Source organism: Macrobrachium rosenbergii, chromosome 5, assembly GCF_040412425.1.
Source record: "Macrobrachium rosenbergii isolate ZJJX-2024 chromosome 5, ASM4041242v1, whole genome shotgun sequence".
Lineage (NCBI taxonomy): Eukaryota > Metazoa > Arthropoda > Malacostraca > Decapoda > Palaemonidae > Macrobrachium > Macrobrachium rosenbergii.
In genome coordinates, this window is record NC_089745.1 from 34,883,419 (window position 1) to 34,909,188 (window position 25,770).

Consider the following 25,770-nt stretch of genomic DNA (forward strand, 5'->3'; position numbering starts at 1 on the left):
TAAGAAAATGGATCAGTGTCTTTTGAGTCAGGTCTTAAGGAAAAGAGTAGAGAGTAAGGACGTTTGGTAGATGAGAATGCGTAACTTAGAAGTGTTGGGATAGTGCGAAAGCCTTGAGACTGAGAGGCACGGATATCTTAGAAACTGGAGGATGCTGGAAAGATAAAAGTTCATGGCACGATCTGTATACAGGGCTTACACAGGCTGCTGATGAGCTGTCTGTGTAGGTAAATGAAGCAACTAAGTTTTCTGCATAGGGGATTCTTCTACAATTCAAAGTTTAAGTATGAATGTGGACCTGTATATATATATATATATATATATATATATATATATATATATATATATATATATATATATATATATATATGTATAATATCGTGTGCGTTTGCATCTCAATCAATGAATCTTTTAAATAGACCTTTCCCCGCCCTCCCCCCTTCACAGCTTCAAAAGTCAGAATCGATTCACTGCGTCCGTATCCCTACTAATTAATTGTAATTAGGAGAGTTGCATGAGTTTATATGGATGAATATTCCGCTGTTAAAACGAAACTGTCCACATTTGTGATTTTAATGATGATTGGCGTCGAAGCGAAGTCCCCGGGGACAAAGCCGTCAAGAGAAAACGGACATTGATGTTAAATTGTATTGATTTTATGCTTTATGTAGTCTTTTCCAAAACACATCCTTTTTCTCAAGTTCATCTTTTATTGTTTGTTCCAGTTCTGCGAGATGACTTCCGTGCGTCTCCTGCTGACACGGTGGTTGCCTCCGGTGAAACGGCGTTGTTGGAGTGCATACCCCCAAGGGGCCATCCCGAGCCTTTGGTCAGATGGCGTCATAACGGACAACTAATTCAAGTCCCGGAGTCTCACAAGTGAGTTACTTTTTCACCGTTAACCCGAAGGAAGTTGTTTGTTCTGAGAAGCGATCGTATTTCAGTCATGCGGTTTTGTATTAGGAAGACTACAGCGCATGTAGTATAATCTATGAAAGTGGGTGAGGTGCAGGTAGCATGGTTTTGTATTGGGGTAAATGTAATTTAGTGATTTCAGAACTATGGTATCTTCCTCGTTGCTTAGTATTTTGGTACGTTTTTTTAGATTTTATTCAGGACACGGTTGTTCTGTTGGAATACGTGAATACAAAAAGAAAAAGAAAGAATGAATCACTAAAAATATAGGCCTAACGGCATTTTAATCAACGCATGGTTCTTCCCTAAAAATAAATGATAATAACATGAACTTATTTTTATTAATATTGTATAGCAAAATCGCTGTCGGCTGTAAGCAATTTTAGAATTATTTTGAATTCATGAAATACTCAGGTTTTGGAGAGTAAATTTTTGAGTTAGCTCCCTTGGTGTGCAGTCGGTTGTTATGATCTGCATTTACTTTCGTAGCATTTTTCACTTATGAAAATTTTTCTTTTTTCATTTAAATTTCTGTGATTTTTAACACGAAAATACTGAACTATCCTCACTAACAGACAGGCTAAGAAAATTAACATATGCCTCCATTAAACAATCTTTCTACAGGCATGAAGTTGTGGACGAGGGCACACTGGTGATACGTCAAGTAGACCAGCATGATGGTGGTCAGTATACCTGTGAAGCGTGGAACCTTGCCGGATCCAAAACTACGACACCCATTAACCTCTATGTACATAGTAAGTTTGTGATACATTCTTGAGAATCCATCGGTTAAGGACATATATTTACAACGACCCTTGTCTGGGCTACTGTGGTTTAGCCTGAAACCTGTAGGCCATGGTAAGTGGTTTGCCGTTAGCCTATCCAGATCTGTTGTTGACTGTGCCGTCAGGATACATGAATTGACAACAGCTTTTCAACTTAAGACAAGCAAATTATCATGTTACTAGAATTTTTTAAAGAATATTTACGTGAAAATGAATCTCGAGTGTAGGCGTGTGGCATTTGTTTTATTCACAATTACAAAGTATTCAAAATACCATTGACTTGTTACCTTATAAATGGAAAAATGAGAAAGTAAGAGTAAGTTCTTAAATTGAAAAAAAAGGGATGTTTAACCAATAAAAAAGGATGCTTAACCACTGAATGAAATTGAAGGAACTCTGGTACCAATTACCTGTTGTTTAGTACTGGGCCGGGGGCCGGGGTGTGTCACTACCTCAACGTTAACAAGTTATTACACTTGCTGGACGGGATATGAACCGTTTTCCAAACAGACGTACCCGTGCTCTGTCTTGTGAAGATCAGGTATGGAAACCCCTTGTTGGATGGACTTCAAGGGTTAATTACATTTGTGCGACAAAAATTGAGGTAAATCCATAATTAGCAACCAAAAAACTATAGAAAAAGTCAAGTTAGAAGAAATCGCCGCCACGAGTACTACTTAGATCTACCTCAATTTCCTCAACATTTCTTTTTGGCGAGGTAGTACATAGCTTTAGATTTCAATAGTCCTTTAAGGGTCTAGGTTAGGTGAAAGGTTCTGTACTCCTTGTAGAAATTTACAGTAGATTCACCCAAATAGTCTCAAAGTATTTTTTATCAGCTTGTAGTAAATAGTTATTTTATATATACAGTATTTGGAGAGGTTACTTCAGAGTGAAAATATGTCAACCCCATGGTTCAGTTGTGGTGTGACCTCCAAAGTCCAGCTGTTGAGCCAGTTATGATGTTTTCATGCTCCTTTTGAAAAAAGGAATCTTTAAAATTCATCATAAATGCATGATTCCTTTCAAAACTTGGAAACTTTGTAGAATAATTAGTTACAAGAACCGTCAGTTTAGCTTGTAAAGTCCCCACTTAATGCGTTCTCTATAGAGAACATCCCGTTTTCTGCGGTGCCTTCACATCGACCTAGGGTTGACCAGAATATATATTTATCACCATAAACAATCTTGCTTTATGTACAAGTAACGAATTATTTATGTTATGTGTTAGACATTATTGATAACTATGTTTTCTGGGTAAATTTACAGTTTCGGTCAAATTCACATTTCCGATATAAAATTACAATTTCCTTAGCTTAAATAGTGTATTTTCAACGAATCTGACCTTTATTTCTACCGCAAATGATTAGATTTAGAGATACATGGCCGCCATGGGTACCGCTCTCAGTTTCGGGTGGTGCAACGCCGCTACACGGCTTATGCACATTTTAAAAGATTGTTGCAAGCTCGTATGTTCTGGCAAGCGGTAATATTGCGCTGCGCGCGCTTGCCACAGGGGTTACAGGGAACGAAATTTTACCCCTAACGTCTAGTTACAGTTTCGGTGAAATTCACGGCCGAAACTGCAATGTTACCCTTTTCGAACACTTGTCGGTAGTACTAAATGTTCACGAAGAAAGGTATTCACAACCTGTGGAGTTCCATTGTAATGTCCATGGAAACGACCAATAGCCTCAAAGTAAGACAGAGAACACCCACTGCAGACGTGCACGACGGAATCCATGGCAGTCAACTGAAGCGCACTTTTGTAGAAAGCCGGCTTATTCCAAAATCGCAGTTAATTGGATATTCTTGAAACAAAGCAACCAATCAGGTTTCAGCATTTGTACCGTACTTATAATTCATAACAAAAAACAAAAGACGATTAGGCATTTTTACCCACAATACATTGACAAAAAACAAAAACGCATCAGCAGAAAAACTGACATGGCAGGATAAATGCATCCTTGCGATAACAACAAGACACAATATTCATCGGCAAATATCTTCGTAACTCTTAATTTGCGGAAGATGCGAGTAAGTATTTCGTATGAATCATGACAAAAATATATGATAGCAAGTAAAAAAATATTAGATATCCGAATTTGACCGAAACTGTAATAATACCATTTTCTGTATGAACCTGTCCTGTTTTTGTAAGGAATTAGTTTGACCTCAGGTCACCTGTAAAATCTTTGTACCCATGGTCTCTGTGAAGTACGCAGACATCCGTATCCCTCTTTATAAGAAGCTCGCTTCATCAATAAACTAGCATTATTTGTCTTCCCGCTCATTATTTCGCACCTCTTGCATAGTGGTGACCCCGGAGTGGTTCCCGGAAACCATTAACAGACCCAAACGGCGACCAAGTCTTGGCCCGATGAACCCAACCCATGCCCCTAACGGACTGACTGCGGTGCTCTAACAAAGTGTTCTTGCATTTACCGACCCTCGTCGGCAGGTCACCAGCATCATTAGTGGACCCACACGGCACGCTCCCCCAGCGTGTATTGGCACGAGTATTCCCTCACACTCCAAGAGAGAGTGCGAAATGAGCATGGACGCAGACATTCCCAACCACGTATAAATTACCGCAAACCTCTCGGAGGCAGACACCTCCCTCTCGCAAACCCCCTCCTGCGCGCACCTCCACACCAATACCTGCACCCTACACAATGATCCCCCCTGACAGACCAACCAAAGACGGCCCTTAACATAAGGCTGCCACCATTTACCAGGGAGAACGCAGTGCCCTGGTTCTACAGGGTCAAGGGGCAGTTCAGGGTAGGAGGCCTAACGGACGAGGTGTTGAAGGGACATCGCCATCAACGCCCTCCTGGAGGAGATATACAAGGAGATTGCCCCTTGGTTGATAACGACGTCGGGTGCCGCCACCTTCCAAGCACTAAAATCCACTCTCATCGAGACCTGCTCCTTGCCGGTCTCCGAGAGAGCTGTCTGCGCCCTCGACCTCGCCCTCAACCCCATGCAGGAGGGAAACCTCTTGGAAGCGTGGCATGCCTCCAGGACCTCCTCCTCCTCCCCGAGACACAGCGGCAGCAGGCACAAAGACATCAGCCTGTCGATGGAGATCTACCTGCGGCAGCTACTGCCGAAGGTCTGTGGGCAGATCACGGACGCGTATACCCTGCCAGTCGAGGACTTACTAAGGGTGGCGCAGCAGCTGACGGATTCCACGAAGGCGGCCAAGCGGGTGACCATGCCCACACACTCCGCCAACTGCCTCCTGCAGAACCCCACCACTGATCCCATTAGCGAAAGAGGGAGGGGCCGGGGCTTTGCTATTTCCACCGGAGGTTCGGGAGAGCTGCCCGGAGGTGCGAAGCCCCCTGCCCTTTCTTCCCTTCAAAAAATGGAGGAGGCAGCGGCCAACCACACAGGCCGCTGTGTCAGCAGCAGCAAAAACACCCAGGGGCCCCTTACCATTAGGTTTCTATGTCAGTGACACGATCTCCGGCAGGATGATGGTCGACACTGGAGTCATGCGTTCAGTGTTTCCGCCTTCAGGAGAGGACCACAGACGCCCGCTGGACCCCACTGCCTCCCTGACAGCTGCAAATGGGTCCCCCATCCACGAGATATCCCCAGAGGGCGTCCTGCCCAATGCCATCGAAGGTCGAAGCCTTTGAGAAGTTCCCCACTTCTACCTCCATCAGGGCCGTACAAAAATTCCTCGGGATGGTCAACTACTACAGAAGATTCATCCCGGGGATTGCTCACACCATGGCCCCCTGACAGAGGTCCTCAAGGGACGTCCAAAGACCTTAGTGTGGGGCCCCGACCAGCAGAAGGCTTTCCTCCTGACGAAGGCCACCCTCGCCAAAACAACATCTTTGGCCCACCAGGACCCCAACGCTCCTCCAGCAGCTGACGACGGACGCCAGCAGCGTTGCCTGCGGAACTGTCCTGGAGCAAGTCATCAGGGGGACCCCTCAGCCCATCGCCTTCTTCAGTAGGAGGCTAAACCCCGCCGAGTCCCGCTACAGCACCTTCGACTGGGAACTCTTTGCAGCATACCAGGCGGTATGGCACTTCAGGTTCCACCTGGAGGGGACGTCCTTCACAACTTGGACCAACCACTAGCCGCTGGTCCACGCCTTCACGAAGCTGGGGGGCGCATGGTCCTCTAGGCAGCAGCGGCACCTTGCAGCCATCGCGGGGTTCACCTGCACCATCAAATACCTCCCCGGCAGGAAGAACCTGGTAGCTGACGCCCTCTCGAGGATCGAGATCAACTCAGTACAGCTTGGGATCGACTACGAGGACCTTGCCCGCGAACAAGCTGCTGACCCTGAGACCCCAGCCTACCGTACAGCTGTCACATCGCTAAAGTGGAAGGAGGATCAACATCACTGAGCGATGTCAGTACCGGACGCCCCCGCCCCCTGGTACCCACCTTCAGACGTCGGCTGGTCTTTGACGTCATCCACAGCCTATCCCACCCTTCCGGAAGGACAACAGCCAGGCTGCTGACAGAGAAGTTCGTCTGGCACAGCCTAAGGAAGGACGTGACGGCCTGAGCAAGACAGTGTATGCAGTGTCAGGCTAGCAAAGTAGTACGGCACACCGAATCAGGAGTGGGCTAATTCCCCAAGTCAAAGAGGCGCTTCGGACACATCCACGTTGACATGATGGGTCCTCTTCCCCCATCAGGAGGAGCCAGATACCTTCTGACAGTCATCGACTGCTCCACCAGGTGGCCCAAAGCTACGCCCATGGAAGAAGCCACCTCCAGTGCGTGCGCATGGAAGCCTTCCTCTCCAGCTGGATCAGCCGGTTCGGTGTCCCAGACGAGATAACAACAGACAGGGGACCCATCCTGGCACGCCTAATGGGGACCACTCACCATAACACCATCGCCCACAACCCCACAGCCAACGGAATGGTGGAAAGGTTTCACAGGTCTCTGAAGGCGTCCCTCATGGCTTGTTGCTCCTCCAAAAATTGGAAATACCAGCTGCCCTGGCAACCCCTCCTCAGCGGAAAAAGTCTACGGGGAGACTGATAGTCCCGGGGGAACTCATCGCAGAGGACAGGGATGACACAGGGACGCAGAGGCTCTGTGACAGGGTTGGAAAATTCACCCCCTGCCAAAGGACATTCACCGACAGGACGTCCCCTTTCATGTCCCCTGGGCTATCCTCCCCCACCCATGTCTTCGTCAAGGACGGGGCCATACACCCACCCTTAACTAGACCCTACAGGGGACCTTTCCTTGTACTGGAAAGGAACAAGAAGGCATTCCAAATATCCATCCACAGGCGGGAAGACTGGATATCAACAGATCGTCTCAAACCCGCATTCCTGGAGGAGGGCAATGGAGGCGAACCCCAAAGCCTCCTGCAGGATGCGGCACCCCCTTGGACAGCCCCAGGCACAGGAAGGAGGCGTGGGTGTCCCCGGAAAACCCAGAAACCAGACAAAAAGGCACCCCAACAAACCGCTCCACAGGACACCAGAGAAAGCGACCACCCTCTCCAGTTGACATCGAGAAAGCGAGGCCCCCTTTGTCGCCCCAGCAGATACCTAGTTTGATCAGACGTTGCCTCCGTCTTGTGGGAGGAGTATTGTAAAGTCCCCGCTCAACGCGTTCTCTATAGAGAACATCCCATTTTCTGCGGTGCCTTCACTTCCACCTAGGGTCGATCAGAATATATATTTATCACCATAATTGTAAATTGTATATTTATTCTCTTTCTAAACAATCATGCTTTATGTACAGGTAATGAATTATTTATGTTATGTGTCAGACATTATTGATCTTTATGTTGTCTGTATGAACCTGTCCTGTTTTTGTAAGGAATTAGTTTGACCTCAGGTCACCTATAAATCTTTGTACTTATGGTCTCTGCGAAGTATGCAGACATCCACATCCCGCTTTATAAGCAGCTCGCTTCACCAATAAACTAGCAGTACTTGTCTTCCTGCTCATTATTTCGCACCTCTCTCACAAGCTCGTGAAACTGTGGACAAAGGAAATAAAGGAGTATATCGCTGATTGTCTATGTCCCCAAAAAAATGGTAACCATGTGTTTTACATAACTTCAGTAAATGTAATACAGTATAACATAAATGTAATACAGTATAACAGTAACTTGTATCAGTAAAGAGAAAATTTATTGAAATTTCTCATGCCATAAACAAAGTATGTTAATTTTCACTGGTAACTTTTTAACTTTCCATTTTGACATATTTCTTTTATATTGTCCGTCTACAAATATTAGCTTCAAGGTGATGCCAAAATGAGTATTGTAACACAAATAGTAACTTGATAGTAAGTGTTCAAAGCAAATTATTGCCTGCCAGGTTACAGTTTGTGAGAAATGGCTGTGCCTGGGACAGACATACATACATTGGACCAGCTCAGTTGACCCAGAGGATTAAATTTTAGAAATTTTTTATTTAAGATAAACTTTAACTGTAATAAAAAGATTAATTGGTGAGTTTTGTGGTACTAGTATGGTCATGTGAGAAATAATAGTGTATTCCAAGTGGTGGGTTGGTAGATGGCTGAAATGAACAAATGAGAGGGCCTAATTCTGCTTTCATGTGTCACATAGATGCAAAGAAGGTTCGAGGTGAGTTAATTATTAAAAGAAAAAATATACTGTAAAAGGTAATGGTCTTGTGGTGCTGTGTGTCAGGTAGCTTGAGATGCAATTAAGTTGTGGAAGCTTCCCTGTTACACTGTGAGGGATTGAATATGGTGGTGACTATTGTCATCCTATACTGTATATCTGGACTCACCCCTGTGTAAGGGACATGGCATATTAATGATAAAGTTAAATAAGACATCAAATACAGGGTCACTCTAGATAATAGAATTTCTCATTTCTTTTTGTCTTTTTCAGTCAAACCTACATTTCTGAGAGGTCCAAAGGACACAGTAACACTAACAGAACGGACGGTAGAATTTGAATGCCAAGTGAGCGGTGATCCAACACCGCAAGTGTCTTGGCGGAGACTTCGGGGACCCCTTCCAGAGCATCGTACACATATTTTAGATGATCATACTTTAAGGTATTGAAATTTTTCTCTATTTTTTAATGCTTGTAGTACCCATATCTATCATGTCAGTGTTTCATACTCTGTTAAATGTTTGGACATTATTATTGAAAATGCTGTAAATTTTTCTTGTAAAGAAGTGAATGTACCATAAAACATCCTGAATGTATCCAAGTCAAGAAGAGCAAGAAGCAGCCTCATTGTTCGTAGTTGTTCAGAATCATCTTTTAACACAATTGATGGAATTAAAAAAAAAAATCCTCCCCCAATTTCTACATCATATTTCTTCAGTTCCCCTTCATCTTTTTTGAATTGCATTATTGAAGCCTCCATGTCAGTTTTGCTTTTAATATTGTATAAATAAACAAGCACCATTAATGCTTTCCTTTTTGTAGCGCCTTTGTAATAGAAATCTGTTATTTCTTCAATACTGTACATTTAAATCTGGTCTTCAGAGTCAAAAGGGAGCACTCATTCAGAGGTAGAAAGTGAGTATAGTATGTAAGATCTAGACTTTCATGAAAGTTTTAGATGTGATTTTGGTCAAATGATAACAGAAGAGACTTCTCAGTGTTCCCAATCCTGGTGGTTTATGTAGGCACTCCTTAGACTCCTTACTCTTGTAGATAATTTAATCTGCTGCTTCCCAAATTTATGGGCTAATGAAGAGGGTTGTGGTGGGTGGCAGTTTCTATCAAGATTGCCTAACTATTGTAATATCAGTGTTTCTTGTAATGCCATGACAATATTAGCATCACATTCAACTCCTGCCACCACAGCTAAGGCCAAGAAATAAGCACCATGGTCAGGATGATTGGGAAAACAAAGGTGAAGGCAAACCAGACAGGTGTGGTGAGACATGAAAGAAAAAATCAGGTTTCAGAAGATTGTATGGAGAGAGAAGGAATGAAATAAAAGCAGGCCAGTGTGCAGTAAAAAGAGAAGAAAAAGTTGGTTGGGGAATCAATGTGCTATAACAACCATTTTTGTTATTAGGCTACAGCATTCATTAAAAGGCTAGGATATTCATTAAAATGCACCAGACAACACAACCTTATCCTATTGAATGATTGGATAGAACTTAATTTATTAGCTTGACTAGTTGCCTATTGATCTAGCCTCAAGGACAAGTTTTTCTGATGGTAAAACGAGTCATACATAAAGCAACAAGTTATTCGACTGGATTGCTTGGATTCTGAAAGTTCCTGAATTATTGATGCCAAAACTTTACCTTCAGAAATTTTAACAGAATCCCATAATTCCTTGTAAAGTGAGTCCCTAGTCCTTAGAATTTCTTACACTTGAAGCCTGTAACATAAATTATTCATTATCACTCTTGGATTCTTGTTTAATGAAAATTAGATATGGTGGTAATTTGTTTTTGTAGTTGAATTTCTTTATTATTTTTTATACCCTTTGATAAATTGTATTTCATTGAATTTCAGGTGTAAAGTACTTTTCACTTTTTTTTCATTGTCCTTAGGAGAAACCTTGACCTCTCGCAAATAATGTATGCTCCCGTATACTGCATACAGTATAATTAGCTTTTAAGGGCTTTCTAACTTTGTAATGTTCAATTTGTTATACTCTATACAGTATTGGCACATTACAGTTGTCTAGCTTTGCATATTTTCTTAAAGTGCTTGAAGAATGTTTTGTTGAGAATAGAAACTAACGTTGAAGCTTCATTTTCGTAAAATTATTTTTGACTTGCTGATACAAGATTTTTCTTCATTGCATTAGGAATTTATTTTAAGGAACCCATTCATGTCTCTTTATAATTGCAGGATTAGTCGAGTGAGTCCAAGTGATGAGGATACTTATGTCTGTGAGGCTGTTAATGTTGTTGGCACTGCTCGTACCAATGCCACCTTAACTGTGTACAGTAAGTATTGAATTATTCAGTAATGAATATTAATTATAAGAAGTACAGTGTGAAAGGTGTGACTGATGTCATTACTACTAGAAAGTTATCCTTTATGATTTTTATTGGTTTTTGTAAACTCACTTTTACTGGTATTTAATAATCCTAAAGCCTTCACTAAGCAATATATACACTATATGTGCTTTGCCTTCTTAGAAAAATTTTTACTCAGTTTTGGCAAATACTGTACATTATTAACAAGTGTTAAGATTAGGGTAGTATGTTTTGGATAATATATAATGTGGAGGTAATATTTTAAAGATATAATTGGTTTTGAATACATGTAATGTTTATATTCCAGCACCACCTGAATTTTTAGTTCGGCCTCAGGATGTACGAGCATCAGCAGGATCTTCAGCCGCCTTTGAATGTCTTGCAGTTGGCCGACCTCCTCCTCTTGTTGTTTGGAGTAGGCAAGATGACCACAATTTGCTACTTCCTCGACAGGATACTCCTTCTGGTGAACCAGATGACCGACCCAATGTTTGGGTTAATGCAGAAGGCACACTTATAATAAATGAGGTACTGTTTTTTAATTTGCAATTAAATACATGGTGTACAGTTAGTATTCTGGCTCTGAGTAATTAAACAGCTATAGTTAATGAATAGAATACACTAAGGAAAAATTGCTTTACAGTAATACATTTGAATTCAAAGTTCATCATATAATTTTAATTTATAAATGTACAGTATTATGTTATTTGTAAGATGTCTTTATGCATATCAGGTTAGCCGAAGTTTAGCTGGTTGGTATTCATGTGCTGCGGTATCTGCTGCTGGATCTCTGGTTGCAAGAGCCCTTCTTGATGTACCTGCTCCAACACTTCATCCTCCTCCTGTTTTTGTTGTGAAACCCCGTAACCTCACAGTTACACCAGGTGCTGTTGCATTACTTGTTTGTCAAGCTACAGGTGATCCACAGCCAAGAATCTCTTGGAGCAAGGATGGAAATGATCTTGCTGAAAATGATGCAAGGTACATGCTCTTGGGATCTGGAACACTACAGATAAATGGTGAGAACATTGAGCAGCTGATGTAATCTTTTCTGTAATTCACTATCAAATATTTCATTAATGACAGTTGAATTTCATATTTTGTTGGTTCTTAACCCACATAATAAAATGTAATGCTTTGTTGGATAGTAATTTTACTTGTATGTTAATTAGAGTGTCTGTATATATTGGTCCTCAGATAGATGAAAAATTAACTTGTAATATATATGTCTCTTAATAGAAACTGGAAAAATGTTTGTACCATGCCTATTGTAGGCTTTTGTTGACATAATTGTTCCATTCTATTGGTGACCACTTGGAGGGTCTTCTTTACCGAGGAGCTGGAAACCTTGCTGTAGTTGCCCTATCAATTTAATTTTGGGTTAGTTTGATCGTCAGAAAGTATTTCAGAATCTGAATGTTTCCCTTCAGTCTGATGCAACAAGTTAAAAATACAATTTATTTGGACTGGCCTTCTTTTGCCCTTTTGAAAATTAAGTAAAATGATTTTGAAAACTTTTTTTAAAATTACGGAATATAATTTTTGTTTGAGAAAGAATTTGTGTGCTCAGATAATTGTAATTAAAAAAATGAGAAGTTATTGTCACTATTATGTTACATGTAAAGTAGTAATAACAGCCACATTCATTTATCAATCATTGTTACAGGTCACTGGTAATCTGGTTTATAAATTTTAAGAGTTAGTTATAAATGATTTGTTTAACCAGACCTCTGATGGTTTCTTTAATATTTATGATAAAATAATTTAACTCAATATTTTTCCCATAGGTTCTTTATACTTGAAATGAATTAAGAGTTAAATTTATATATTTGAGGCCTGTATTCATGACAGTACTACAAATCTACATAGTGTTTGGAGAGAACCATAAGGTAGTCATCCAATCTAGCCATACTCAGATCAAAGTTGGTGAGAGTGAAAGAGCCAGAAAGTCAATTGACTGGCTAAATAATTACCAGCATTGTTGTCTCATAATTTGTTCATATTACATTCATAATGTTGATTCATTCTAAGGAAAGAAACCAGAGATCATTTTCTTGAAAGTTTTCACGGAATAGATTACTGATGTAAAGAAAGAGAAAAGTGTTGTCAGAGCTGAAATATATTAAAGGGAGTGAAAGATACTTGGGGATAACTTGAAGATGATCAGCATGTCATGCTAAAACATACTGTTTTCTGGGTATGTCTCATATTTGATTCAAAATCAGCAAAGTCATTACAGTGGGTAAAACAGACCCTGTGTAAACAGATTTAGGAAGGCTTGTGACCTGAATACAGTACTGTATCTTAAAAAGTTAGTAACTCCTTCAAGGCTACATAGGTAGTAGATGTTGGAGGATGGCTTAAGGTAATGTTGCTTTGGAAGTTACATGTAGTGTATTGTAGATTGTTTTCAATGTACTGTGTCATTATATCCTTTTAAAATTGTTTTTGTATGTTGCACTCGTACTTCTGGAAGTTCTGCCAGTTACTCCCAATCATATTTAGTTATTTTGTACATTGAACTCTTGCTTTCTGGAACCTTGCCAGTTACTCCCAGTCATATTTACTAAACTAGGGCTTTTGAACTGTTATACCTCTCGTGGGTCTGTCATCAGCATAAGACCTTGATTCTCATTTGTGCAAGTCAGTCATGCTCTGTTTCACCTTGGAGAGGAAAGTAAAAGGCTAACTAATTTCTTAGCCAGTTGGGCTGAAGTAAATTCTTGTCATAATCATCATCATGTAGAGGTCCCTTACTTTCACATCACTCCATATTTGCTTAATCATGGACACCAACTCAAGAATTGATCACTTTCCACCCCTTGTAGCCCATCAACATTGTTATGTGTGCTTTCCCCTTTTTTTTTTATAGGTTAGTTGTGAAATGAGTTCTGCCCATTCTATACTGTCTTGTGAATTTTTTTGCCTTGCTTCCCATCCATTGTAGGGTCTTCATGTATGCTCTTTTACCAGGATTTCTTAAATCTTCCTGTGGTGGTCCTTCCTGCCACTTCCATATCTACTGCTTTTCTGACTGTTCTTCATCCCTCCCTATCATATGTCTAAATTGTGTCAGCCTTTGAGTTACTGTTCTCTATTCTAGCTGTTGGACTAACATCTTTTCAGTGTATTCCTGCCATGAATCCTAAGATTCTTGAGTCACATCTTTTCAGAATATCCTCCAGTGTTAATGTCAGTGACCATGTTTCTGCAGCTTTATTCAGTCTCATGAGTGTGCTCTGTCTTTTCATGGGATATTTTTATTTACCAGTACTGTAGTCTTGCAGTCCATTTCATTCAGGCTGTTGCTACTTTCTTATTGCAATCTCAACACCACCTTCACAGTCCAGTGTGTCTCCATGGTAGCAGAAATATCTGTATTTTGCAATCGCTAACATCTATAGCAGCGCTGTCTGTTATACTTGGTACATACAGTAGTACCAAGTTCATAACCACACCTTCCCCACAAAATCCCCATAGCCTCATGGACCTGTACTTCATTCTTTGCTTCTTCTCAAGTCCATTCCACTGTTCCACCATTTAAACATTTCTTGAACCTCTTCTTCTGAGTCTGCTGTTAACAGTAGGTCATCTACATATAGCAGCTCCTAAGGGCTTCTATTTCTGTATTTTTTATTTTTGCATACTCCTCTATTAACAGGATAAGCAACTGGTTCAGGGATAATTCTTGATGGACTCCAGTATTTATCTAAAATTCTTCCTGTATACCTGTCATTGCCAATGTCACTGCCTTCACAGTAGCTCAACAAATTTTTCTGGTATTGCTGTTGTAACAGTTTGTCTTGGCACTCTTAAATACCTTTTTTTAGGGTACAGTACTTAAGCCTCTTAATTGTCAGGTACCTTTTCTCTTGTTACGTCATTGTAAAGACTGCCACCATTGTTAACCTCTAATGAAGCTAAACCAAATATTATTGACTTTAAATGTTTTTCTCAGTCTTTTCTCCCACCTTTCCTTTGGCACCTCCTCTAAGTTCCTTGTTGGACAAGTCGATAGAGTTCTCGGCTAGCACTCTGCTAGGCCCGAGTTCAAGTCTCCGGCCGGCCAATGAAGAATTAGAGGAATTTATTTCTGGTGATAGAAATTAATTTCTCGGTATAATGTGGTTCAGATTCCACAATCAGCTGTAGGTCCTGTTGCTAGGTAACCAATTGGTTCTTAGCCACGTAAAATAAGTCTATCCCTTCAGGCCAGCCCTAGGAGAGCTGTTAATCAGCTCAGTGGTCTGGTTAAACTAAGGTATACTTTTTTTTTCCTCCAATATTTCCGAAGCATCCTCAAGCAAACATATTACAGTACACTATAATTTTCATATTGTAGTGTATCCCCTTCAATTGTTCCAGTATCTTTTCATCCCCAAATTGGAGTTGTCTGTGATTTCTGGTGAGAAGAGATCTCCAGAGGCTAATTAGATAACTTTTCATCAGAAGAATTGTGTCCCTTTTTTGGTCATGTGAGTTTGCCAGTACCATTCATAATGTTCATGCAAGAGTGAAATTTGTTGCTAGATCTAGTTTTACCACTTCCTTTGCAATCACCTTGTCAAAATGGTCAATGGAATGATCAGTCATAGATCTAAACAAAATAAAAGTAAACTAATAAGGGATGAAAGGCATGGGTTTGACAATAAACTCTCAAAAGTAAGAGGACAGTATAGTATACATCTTTAAATGCATAAATCTGTATAAATGTATTGACTGCAGAGGCTATGCCATGTGAAGTTTATAAATGGGAAAGTCCCTATTGAAAGGACAGGTAATTGCATATGTGTGGTCAGACAAACTAGAGTTACAGGGAAAGTCACATGGCTTCTTGGTTACTCAAGAATCAGAATAGGATGATGGAAATTAAGTGATTAGTATGAATAGATTGTTTTGGGAAACAAAAATCAAATACCCAAGAAGTAGCATTAAGAAGAGATAAGTGATGAGAAGGAGCATAGCTTTACTGAGGGAACCTGGATACCCAGTCAAGACTGAGTGACTGGTAATTCTGATCCATCAATTTGAAATTCCCCTCCCCCTTTTTTTTTTTTTTTTTTTTTTTTTTGAGAGAGAGAGAGAGAGATTATTAGCCATTGGGGACAAACATTTATTTGCTTCCACCTAGAAATTGGCAGCACCAAATGATAATTTATGTATTATACAAGTTAACGCTAAATATTGATAAGCTGCTAATTTGCCATCCTTTCTGATACAGATGTTAGAGCTGGAGATCAAGGTAAGTATACATGCACAGCTACATCAGAAGCAGGTTCGTCAGCTGTAAGCAGCATCGTCGAAGTTGTTGAACCAGATAGTAAGATTGCTAGTAATATTATGCCTGCTCCTGATCCAAATGATTTACCTGGACCACCCAAGGCCCCAAAGTTACGTGCTCACAATTCTACTGCAATTACTATGTACTGGGCTCCACCTGATAATGAAGGCGCATCACCAATCACTAGTTACAGATTGGAGGTAAGTAAAGCAATTCGGCATTCTTGTTGTAGTAATTTAAGTGTAGGATGTAGATGTATGAAAAGGGAAATTAGAAAGTAACATTGAATCCTATTTTAAAATGCTTCTGGCATGCGATACTATCTTGCATATTTTTTATCTATATATGGAAGCAGTTTTTGAAATTTCAAATTTTTTGCATATTCCAAGATGTTTTAAAACCAAAATTGATTGTTGTATGATTTGCAGGTATGGAGTGGGCGTGGAGATTGGCAACCTATAGAAGACCATATTCCAGCTGAATCTTATACACTAGCTGGTCTTCAACCAAAAACTCAGTACCGTGCTGTAGTCAGGTGAATATTTCTCTGCAGTTCATAATGAATTTGTAGTAAATATGTGTAAGAGTTCTATATATAAAATTCTCTTGCACCAGCCATGGTTTGTATAAAACATACAAGAGCAATTTTAGGTGTGATTTTTACCTTGGATTTTTGCTGATATTTTAGATTGTCACATGATGTTTAATCTGTTGTCCCATTGAAATGGAATTTTTGAGGCGAAAGAAGTATTTTTGGTGTGCTCTATTAGTGTGTTTCTGATTGAAAAGAAGATTAATCCAAATATAAGTCTGAAGGGTTAATAGCAATTATACCACATCAAAAATTATTGAATGTAATCAATGGCCTGATGCTTCAGCCGACATGACTGGAGGTACCTTGAAGTATGATGAAAGCTCCCTTTAGTAAGTCTGACCTAGTACATTAGTTAGCTGATGGCCTTTGAACATAATGGACCCTTGTGTTTCTGATTATATGGTTCTTTGAGACTGTAACTGTAATTGCTGACAAGAGTTGGAACCTTGGTTTCAGGCTTTGCAGGCTTTGTAGAACATAAAATGCAAGGCAAGTGAGTGGTGTTAAATGGTACAGTGTGGTCATGTTATTGTAACATTATAGGTCCGTTGGATTAGAAATAGTGTATTTTGCAGAATACATTTCTTCCAAGGGCAAGCTATCAACAGTTTTTCACTGAAGTCAAGCAAGCCTTTCTCTTGGGAAGATTTCACTATGCTCCCCTTGTCCTATGTTCTTTTTAAGTGATTTTTCATCACTTTCATTTTAGTCTTCCTCAAGGAGGGAAAGGAGGCAGTCACTGCTACTGTAGATCAGTGTAGCCTCTGCTGTCTGGACAAGAAATCACTGCAAGGACTCCAGCATGAAGACCCTGACTCTATGAACTCCATCCAAAGGGACAAGATTTGGCTCCTTCAAGGGCCATATCTTGCCCAGAGAATGGGAGAAATCCAAGGAGACCTAAAATTGACTTTCAAAGACAAAGCCTGTATTTCAGAAGTGTTAGATTGGGTTGGTAATCTCTTTAGTGATGGTGGCTAAGCAATACCAATAAAACACAAGAAGGAGGCCTCAGCTGATGAATACTTCCTGACTCCCTTGCAAGAATACTGTATTCTGTGGAGGCACTCTCAGTTCCCTTTCCCCATTACCATGATCCAGACAGCATAGAACACTAATCATGCCCTCAGATAGGTTTTATACCTCTTGCCTCAACAGGAAGAATCCTGCAAAGAAGCAATATTCAACCTCTGCTAGAGTAATGGATGACCCCAGGCAGGGACCTTTGTTAAGGAGTAGAGATGAAATTAGAGGGCTAATGTTGGTGGAAGGTGGCGGCCTTCCACCGACATTTCTTCTATTTAGAGAGGTTATCTCCAGAAATACTAGGTATATTAGCAGAAGATTTAGCCCTCCATCTGAGAAGTGTTTGCATTGAAGCAACATTTTGTGACCATTTTTAACATGAAAAGGGCATGACACTGATGCTTAGAGGCATGGAGACCTTAAAACAATGTTAGTTTCAGGTTTAAGGGGGAGGTTCCATTATTCATCCAGGCATCTCTGCTCTATTCAAGGTGTACATGTAACAAATAACTTACATATTCCTTGTTCACAAGAGATTCACTTTTTGGGATTAATCTTACACCATAGCTTAGAATGAGTTGGTCACCTTAAAACACTGATTGGCAAATATGTAGATTTATTAAATATTGTATAACCCATTTAATATTTGGCAACATAGGGCAATGATGTCAATGAACTTAGTCAGCTGATGGTTTAATTATGTAAACGTAACCAGAAAGAAAATGGTGCATGATCACTGTAAAGCAAGTTTTATTAAAATTATTATCTCAAATACAACTGCTAATTGGCTTTTGCAAGTGGATACGACCATCCCCAACAAATTTTGGTTTTTAGAGCAGTTTGGTTTTTAGAATTTCAGATAGGGGATTGTAAACCTGTAATGCATGATGCAAGTGTGTTTGTTAGTGTATTTTTTGTATTTTTTGTTATATATACAAATCATTCATTACAGTACAGTACATTTGAATACTCGGCATATATTACAATACTGTACTCTGGTAAAGTAGAATAAGAATAATTAAGAAGGATAATATCAAGTTGAATAGTAGGACAATGTAAAGTTAGTGTTAATATTAAACGTGCAAAAATTGCAAAAAGATACAAGCAAAAACAAGGCTTATAAAAGTGCAATATATTTTGAGGACCTGAACTTAGGATCTTCGGGTAAAAGCATAAGGGCTTCACTGAGCTCATTCAACATACCACAGAATCACAGCAGTGGTGTCATTCTTTACAATAATCAGTGGTGAAAGGAAAAAATGCATGCATACAGTATGTATGGATTGCTTTGTGTGTATTTGTGTGACCATACAGTAAGTTTTGATTGTGATACATAATTTGTGCACTATTCATATGTAGAAAAAATATTGTAAAAACATAGTTTCTAGGGATGGCTTAGAGTAATCATGTTTTCTTGAAATTTTAAAATGGGCATGTAATTCATGAATTTCACAAATATATGCTTACAGAATCAAAATTAGGTATGTATTGTCATATTAGCAGTAATAATGGATGATTAGCGTATGTTTGGTAAAGGATAATCTTGCTTTGTACAGTATGATGCCACCATTGCTTTCCTTTTTAGTTTTCTCAAAATGCTCTGTACAGTATTAGATTTGAGGATACGTTTTCTTTTGTGTTTCACTGATTATTAAGGTTTCACCTATTCTACAGGGCTATGAATATGCATGGTGTCTCACCAGCGTCTCCAATATCAGAGCCATTACTAACAGAGGACCATGATGGTAATGGACAGATTCCTGTTGAAAATGAGAAGCAAGTTCGAGCAGTTCTGTCTCAGCCACTAGTGACACTACTTCAACCCACTCCAGTTTCTTCAACTTCTCTGAGACTTACATGGAAGGTAAGTTTTATGAAATACTGTATACAGCTGTGTCTCCTAATAGGTTATTCATAAAGTTACAGTTGATTTTTGTAATGTAATTGACTAACATTTCTGTTTGGATAGATACAGGGAAATGCAGAAAATTTATTATTTAAATGAGTAATTGCAAATGGTACTAGAAGTGGTGACTAAACGCAAGCTTCTGGTTAAATATACTTTTAACTGCCTTAATTGTAGAAGCATATAATATGTTAATTTAATTAGCTAACTTTAATTTCAAATTTTTAAGTGACACATTTATCCAAAATGTAATTGCCTGTCTCTTTTATGGCAGAGAGTTATAGAGATTGCCTGTCTCTTGTATGACAGAGAATTATAAAGATCGCCTGTCTCTTGTATGACAGAGAATTATAAAGATCGCCTGTCTCTTGTATGACAGAGAATTATACAGAATGCCAATCTCTTGTAGAGTGAGAATACAACTTGGGGTGGCTTGGCGCTGCTTATCCCCCGTTATATTTTCTATCATACTGTTTGATATCCTTAATAATATCTGTTTTGTTGTGTGTATTTTTATTTTGGCTTTTTCACATTCTCTCTCTTTCTCTCTCATTGGTTATCAAGCATGCATAGTGTTTCTTGCCTAATATTATGATAATTGTGTGATACTTTTACATATCAAGATCTGTCTGATAATCTACAGATATTGGACCTTGAGTAGGACATTTTCATCGAATCATTTTTAATCTTTTATCTGTATTTTTGCATAATATATGTACAGGTAATTTTGGAACAGTCATCATTAAGTAAAGTTCTAATACAAATTTTGTTTTTGTAGGTGCAAGATTATGAAGACTACATTGATGGGTACTATATTAGGTATCGTGAGGTTGGTTCCACACATCACTTCCAAATGAAGAAGGTGGTCCGTTCTGCAAAGAATACATATACCTTAACTGACTTGGCTAAATTCACTGAGTATGAAATTTTTGTTGTTCCTTACTACAGAGGAATACATGGCCATCCATCAAATTCTAGGATTATCATGACATTGGAAGATGGTAAGAAAGTAATTTTTATTTAATTTTTTCTTGTTGCTTAATATAACATTTCAAGGTTTTGTTTTGAATTGCAAATAAGTTTACAGAACTTGAGTATTTCATTTCACCAAAGCCTACAAAGTTACACTTTAAAAGCAAGGTGTTGATTTATATGAATGATGAACTATTGAAAAACTAACATTTGTTTGTTTTACCCTGGTTCCACTAATTTTCTATTTTGTTACAGTTCCTACTGCACCTCCAACTGGAGTGGAGAGTTTGGTATTGAATACTACCAGCGTTGTGTTGTCTTGGCAGCCGCCCCCTATTGCACATACAAATGGTCACATAACTCATTTCTCCATCTGGTTGTTTATTAACAAGACAGAGTGGCATTCCAATTTAACCATAGCTGGATCATTACATAGTATTACTCTTCACAATCTCACATTTGGAGCCCACTTCACTGCTACAATCGCAGCTCACACCAGGTATAATCTTTGGCTGGTACTGAAAACTGTTGAACTGTTTAGATATTTGTATTATCCTTGTATCTTGCATTTTCTCCCATTCTCAAGGATGAGGTACTTCATGACGTTATTCTTCAGCTTTTTCATTGCCAAAGAAAATATTAATTAAATATTCTAGCAGGAAAAAAGACTTCCTCAGAAATTATTATTTTTCATGACTTGGGTTGTTAATTTGTTACAAAAATAAGTAGTGGTCCTTTGAATATAATTGTACCTTACCACATTAAAATAACACACATTCCAGGGTGAACATAATGGTTATTTAATTTTGTTTGTGAATGTATGATCTAAGGGATGGGATATAAAGAGTGAAATAGTGGTTGAATTATGCTTAAAGACAGTTAGCTATGGTGAAGAGAAAAGGGTGAGAGGAAAAGAATCAGTATCTCAACATACAGAGGGAAAAGAGAAAATATCAAAGATAGCAAAATGGCTGAGGAATGGTGGATTCATTATATAAAGGATGTAAATAGAGAAATTAAAACTTAAAAGAGAGAGAGGAATGATTGAAGCAGTATTTTGAAAATCTTGAGAATGAAGACATTAATAATAATGGCATAATAGAGAACAATAAAAATAACTTTTGAAGAGGGTTAAAGGGCTCTTGTGGGGACTTAAAATGGAACATTCTGTGACACTTGTTCCAGAACCTTCTAGAATAGTCAACTGTTCAATGAAAGCAACAAGAGAGCTGGTCATCCTTGAACATACCAGAATATGTGAAAACCTGTTAAAGGAGGATGTAGGGCATAATGGATAGAAAACATTACTGCTTTTCTGAGAAGTGATTACAGCAGTATAATAATTGCATTATTCTATATGGAAATCACCTAAAAGTATGTAATAAGGTTAAGAAGGAAATGTAACGTAAACGAGGAATATTAGAAATGACCAAAATGCAGTTCATAGTTCAGGTTGCTGGAACCATTCTTTAGGTACAGTTAGTGATAAGTATTTCCTTGTAATGGTTTTTATTAGGTGATTATTTATAAATACTACATGTACTAGAAATAGATTTTTGCCAGGTAAAGCATTTGCTCATAACAATCCCATCCGTTGTATTACATCCCCATCAATGTGGTCTCCACTTTTAGTTCATAAAAGAAGAACATTATCATGTAACATTAGTGCCACTTGGAGTCTCAGTCACCAACTGCTTCATTAATGATTAGTCTGGTGAGCTGGCAACAACTTACATAATGCTTCCCGTCTTGTTTTCTTTAGCAAGATTTACTCGTTCTTCCTAATCATATTTTATTTTAACACTAATATGTCCCAGTTTTTTTTTTATTATTACTCCATTTATTGAGTGAAAGAAGTTAAAGGGAGGTGCTGAATTAGAAATACTTTGCATCTTATCAGGTTTTCCATTGAAGGTGGTAGTTATCATCATTTCTTTATTCCCTTTTTACAGTATTTTAATTCTAAGAATAGAATAGTGAATATTCATAAATTGCTCTGTGGTTTTCTTGTAAATTTCTTTTTGTGATTATAATTGCTTTTGCTCTTTTTGTTGTGCTTATCTAGTATGAATGGGTTGTCAGTTTAAAATTACAAATTTTTAATCAATTTGTATTTTTCATATTAAATTTGTATTTTTCATAACTGCAAACCTAAGGTCTTTACGTAGGGGAAAATCTCTTAAGTGCTAGCTGGATCCAGTTAAAAATAGAACAAGGATTTGGTGGCAGGAGGGTGATAGCCAATGGAGAGATAATAGGCAGAGCCTGACCTCTCAACCCCCCTCTTATGCTGCAGGATGTATCAGTTATCTTACAGCTCAGGATGAATATGATTTTGTATTCATTTATGACATTTCAATAACTCTTCTTGTTATGTTTCATGATTGTCATGTATTGGTTATCGATCTTCAAGAGACAGTTGTGTATAGTCATCAATATTTGGATTATGGTAAAGAGCAAATGCATAAACATTGCAGAACTTTACTAGAAATTTTAAAACAAAGAACTTCATGGCCACTACATTCCAAGTTATTCTGACAATAGATAGGTCATCTGGACCTAGTGTATGTAGCCGTACCTTGTGCATGTTAAATGTTATGAAAATAAATGAAGTCAGGGTCATCAAACCTTGGGATTAAAAATTCAGTCTTTGACTTGTTACTACTTGCAAGTGTCTCGGATAAAAACATCACATTGTAGTCATGGACCCAACTCTGAAGATCAAGAAAATTTGAGCTTAAGCCTTGAATATTTGAATAAAGTACTCTGCAGTTTTTCTTTTGGTAATGAGTAGCAGGGCCAGGGTTAAGTTTAATGTCTCCTGAAAGAATTAAAATTACCGATGCAGAATTAGAAGTAAATCTAATAAATAGATTCGTAACAACAACAGCATATTAAAAATCAACAGAACTTCAAACAGTAAAATCAACAACAGTAATATTTACATTATTTACAATATTTTCATTAGAAGGAATGTAAAAATTACAACAGTAATATTTACATTATTTACAATATTTTCATTAGAAGGAATGTAAAAATTACCACATCATGAAAAAATGTGGGAAGCAACTGTTTGTCATTGATATTAGTGATAAGTATGTTCTCCCACCCCCATCTTCTCCGGGTGTGTTGCATAGGTTCACTGTGGACTAAGGCTCTCTGAGTAGAAATAGTGGTTCTGGTCAAAGGAGGTATCTACTGGTGTGTTGGTATTAGAGTAAACTGTTTTCCTAGGTCAGTATGGAGTTGTCTCCTCTCCAACTGGTAGACATATTCATTCAATGCCAGACCCACTCACTAGTTTATTTCTTCTTCCTGATGGCTTGCCACTGGCCATGTCCACTCCACACTTATTTGCCTGCAGACTGAGACAAACTTATCTGTCTTCAACCTTGAGTGCCACCTTTATGTACAGGCTACTTGTTTGCCTGGTTCTTGCTTGGGTGATCATTTACCATAATCTGTTTACCTCTGCCTCCCTAGCAATATATATACTGTACATGGCTTATTCCTTGCTCATGTACTTGCCTTGTGTTTGTCTTATGTCTTGCCAAATGTCCTTCCACAAGATTTGATGGTATAGGAAGATGTGTCTTTTATTCTTAACTTATATAATGTGGTCTTTGTATTGACTCTGCAACACCTTTGACAGGGTTTAGTTGCATTATCAAGGATTAGCTGCACCCTTCTATTCTTTTTCACTTCTTCCTTGGTGGCATCTTGACTGTTACTGAAACACCAACAGACTCAAATAACTGTCACTGCCTTTAAGGATGTGCTTTAGCTATTCCTGCTGATTTGTTGAGCACAGTTAGAGTAATCCCTGATGCTGCTTCCAGGTTAACAACATTCACCTTGACATCACCTGCAATTATGTGTTAACTGTTCTAACTTTTCTTCAGTGTTACTGAGGGTTAACTTGCTAAGCTATAATCATTGTTGTCCAAGATGATGCCTCCTTAATAGAGGTGCCATTGGGTGTTGGATCATGACCATCACTTATAATTACTTCATTATATTGGCAGTGGTCACTACTACCAGCAGGGCAGTCACTGGAAGAAAAGGTATCATAGTCACTTAGGTAGTAATGCAGAACCTCGATGGTCACAGTTACAGCTTCCAAAGGAAAATTAATTAATGATAAGCAGTGGTCATGTTTGTGCAGAGGATTTCCTCCTTCAAGTCCCCATTTTTTTCAGTGATCACTTGAAAGGTTGTTACCATCATGTTTAGCAGAAGGACCTTGCCTGACCTTGATCTGATTTTCTTGACAATCTTGGGAATGTGTCTTTGTCAATAGATTCTGGTTTATAAGCCAGCTAGTATAGAGTTCATGACTGGTATATTTTTTAAATAGTAAAAGTCAAGATAAGTTATCTTCATTCAGGAATGTTACAGATGCATGAATCATGTTCAGGGGACCAATAACCTCAGCCAAATTACTGTTGGCATCTGCTCTCCCTGCAAGGGGGCAGTGGTGTGTTCTCTTGCTTGCAGAACTTGTTTAGGAGTTGCTGTACAAGTTTTGGACTAGCAAATTTTCATTTGTTGATGACAAGTCTATTGTCTGTTCAACCTTAGCAAGGGTTATATTTACAGCTAACCATTGTGTGAATAACTGTTCATGCTTAACCTTTCCAGCCTCCTCCTAGTTATGCCATCTAACTTGATTGGTTGAGAAACTCAGGCTTCAGTACTCCGAGGTACAAACCCTCCTTTGGTGATTGTATTATCTTAATCTTTTACACTATGTAGGGGAACAAGATTTGAACATTGGTAGGGTAGGGACACCATCACAAGCAGTCATCTTCGTTCTCTTCCTACTATATTCTTAAGTTGATCATAGTCACAAACTCTGTGGTAATGGGGTTGTTATCTGGATGGTCTTTCATTGGCATTCTCAACAAACATGGCTTGGCATGTAGGAAGCAGTGCAGCATCTATGGATCCTTGCTTGGCTTTTGTGATCCCAGTGTAGGCACTTCAACTGCCACCCTTTACTTTGTGACATTGCCTAAGCTGTTCTGTAGTTGTACTGAAATCTTGCCAGGTTTTTTGCAGAGGAAGTACAAGACTTGTAAGGAAACTTGCTTTGTTTTGGTTACATACACAAATTATTCTAGTCTTGAGTGGATTGTTCCTGCTGATAACAGCTGCATCATTGGTATTGTAGCCAATTCTAGAATTGAGGAATGCAGTGCTTAGAGTACTGATTTTCACTTGATGCGGGCACAAGTAGAGTGAAGTAGTTTTTGGGTACTTGACTGTTGGTGAACTTTCAGGGGTTGTTGCTGAAACTCAATGATGGGTCTGTAGTTTGGGAGGGAATCAATCTGTTTCTTTGGA

At 38.9% G+C, this 25,770-nt stretch overlaps 1 protein-coding gene across 1 annotated transcript in view; it reads left to right on the plus strand.

Moving 5' to 3' along the window:
- LOC136838646 (roundabout homolog 2-like) overlaps positions 1-25,770 on the plus strand; it is a 170,191-nt gene that overhangs the window by 88,708 nt on the left and 55,713 nt on the right. Inside the window, exons 3-13 of the mRNA XM_067103957.1 lie at positions 726-879; positions 1,540-1,670; positions 8,573-8,741; positions 10,514-10,611; positions 10,952-11,172; positions 11,378-11,663; positions 15,866-16,125; positions 16,354-16,460; positions 19,221-19,410; positions 20,231-20,453; positions 20,680-20,923. Of these exons, the coding sequence (XP_066960058.1) occupies positions 11,630-11,663; positions 15,866-16,125; positions 16,354-16,460; positions 19,221-19,410; positions 20,231-20,453; positions 20,680-20,923 (1,058 nt within the window). The 5' untranslated portion in view covers positions 726-879; positions 1,540-1,670; positions 8,573-8,741; ... (1 more) ...; positions 10,952-11,172; positions 11,378-11,629. The remainder of the gene's footprint in view (positions 1-725; positions 880-1,539; positions 1,671-8,572; positions 8,742-10,513; positions 10,612-10,951; positions 11,173-11,377; positions 11,664-15,865; positions 16,126-16,353; positions 16,461-19,220; positions 19,411-20,230; positions 20,454-20,679; positions 20,924-25,770) is intronic.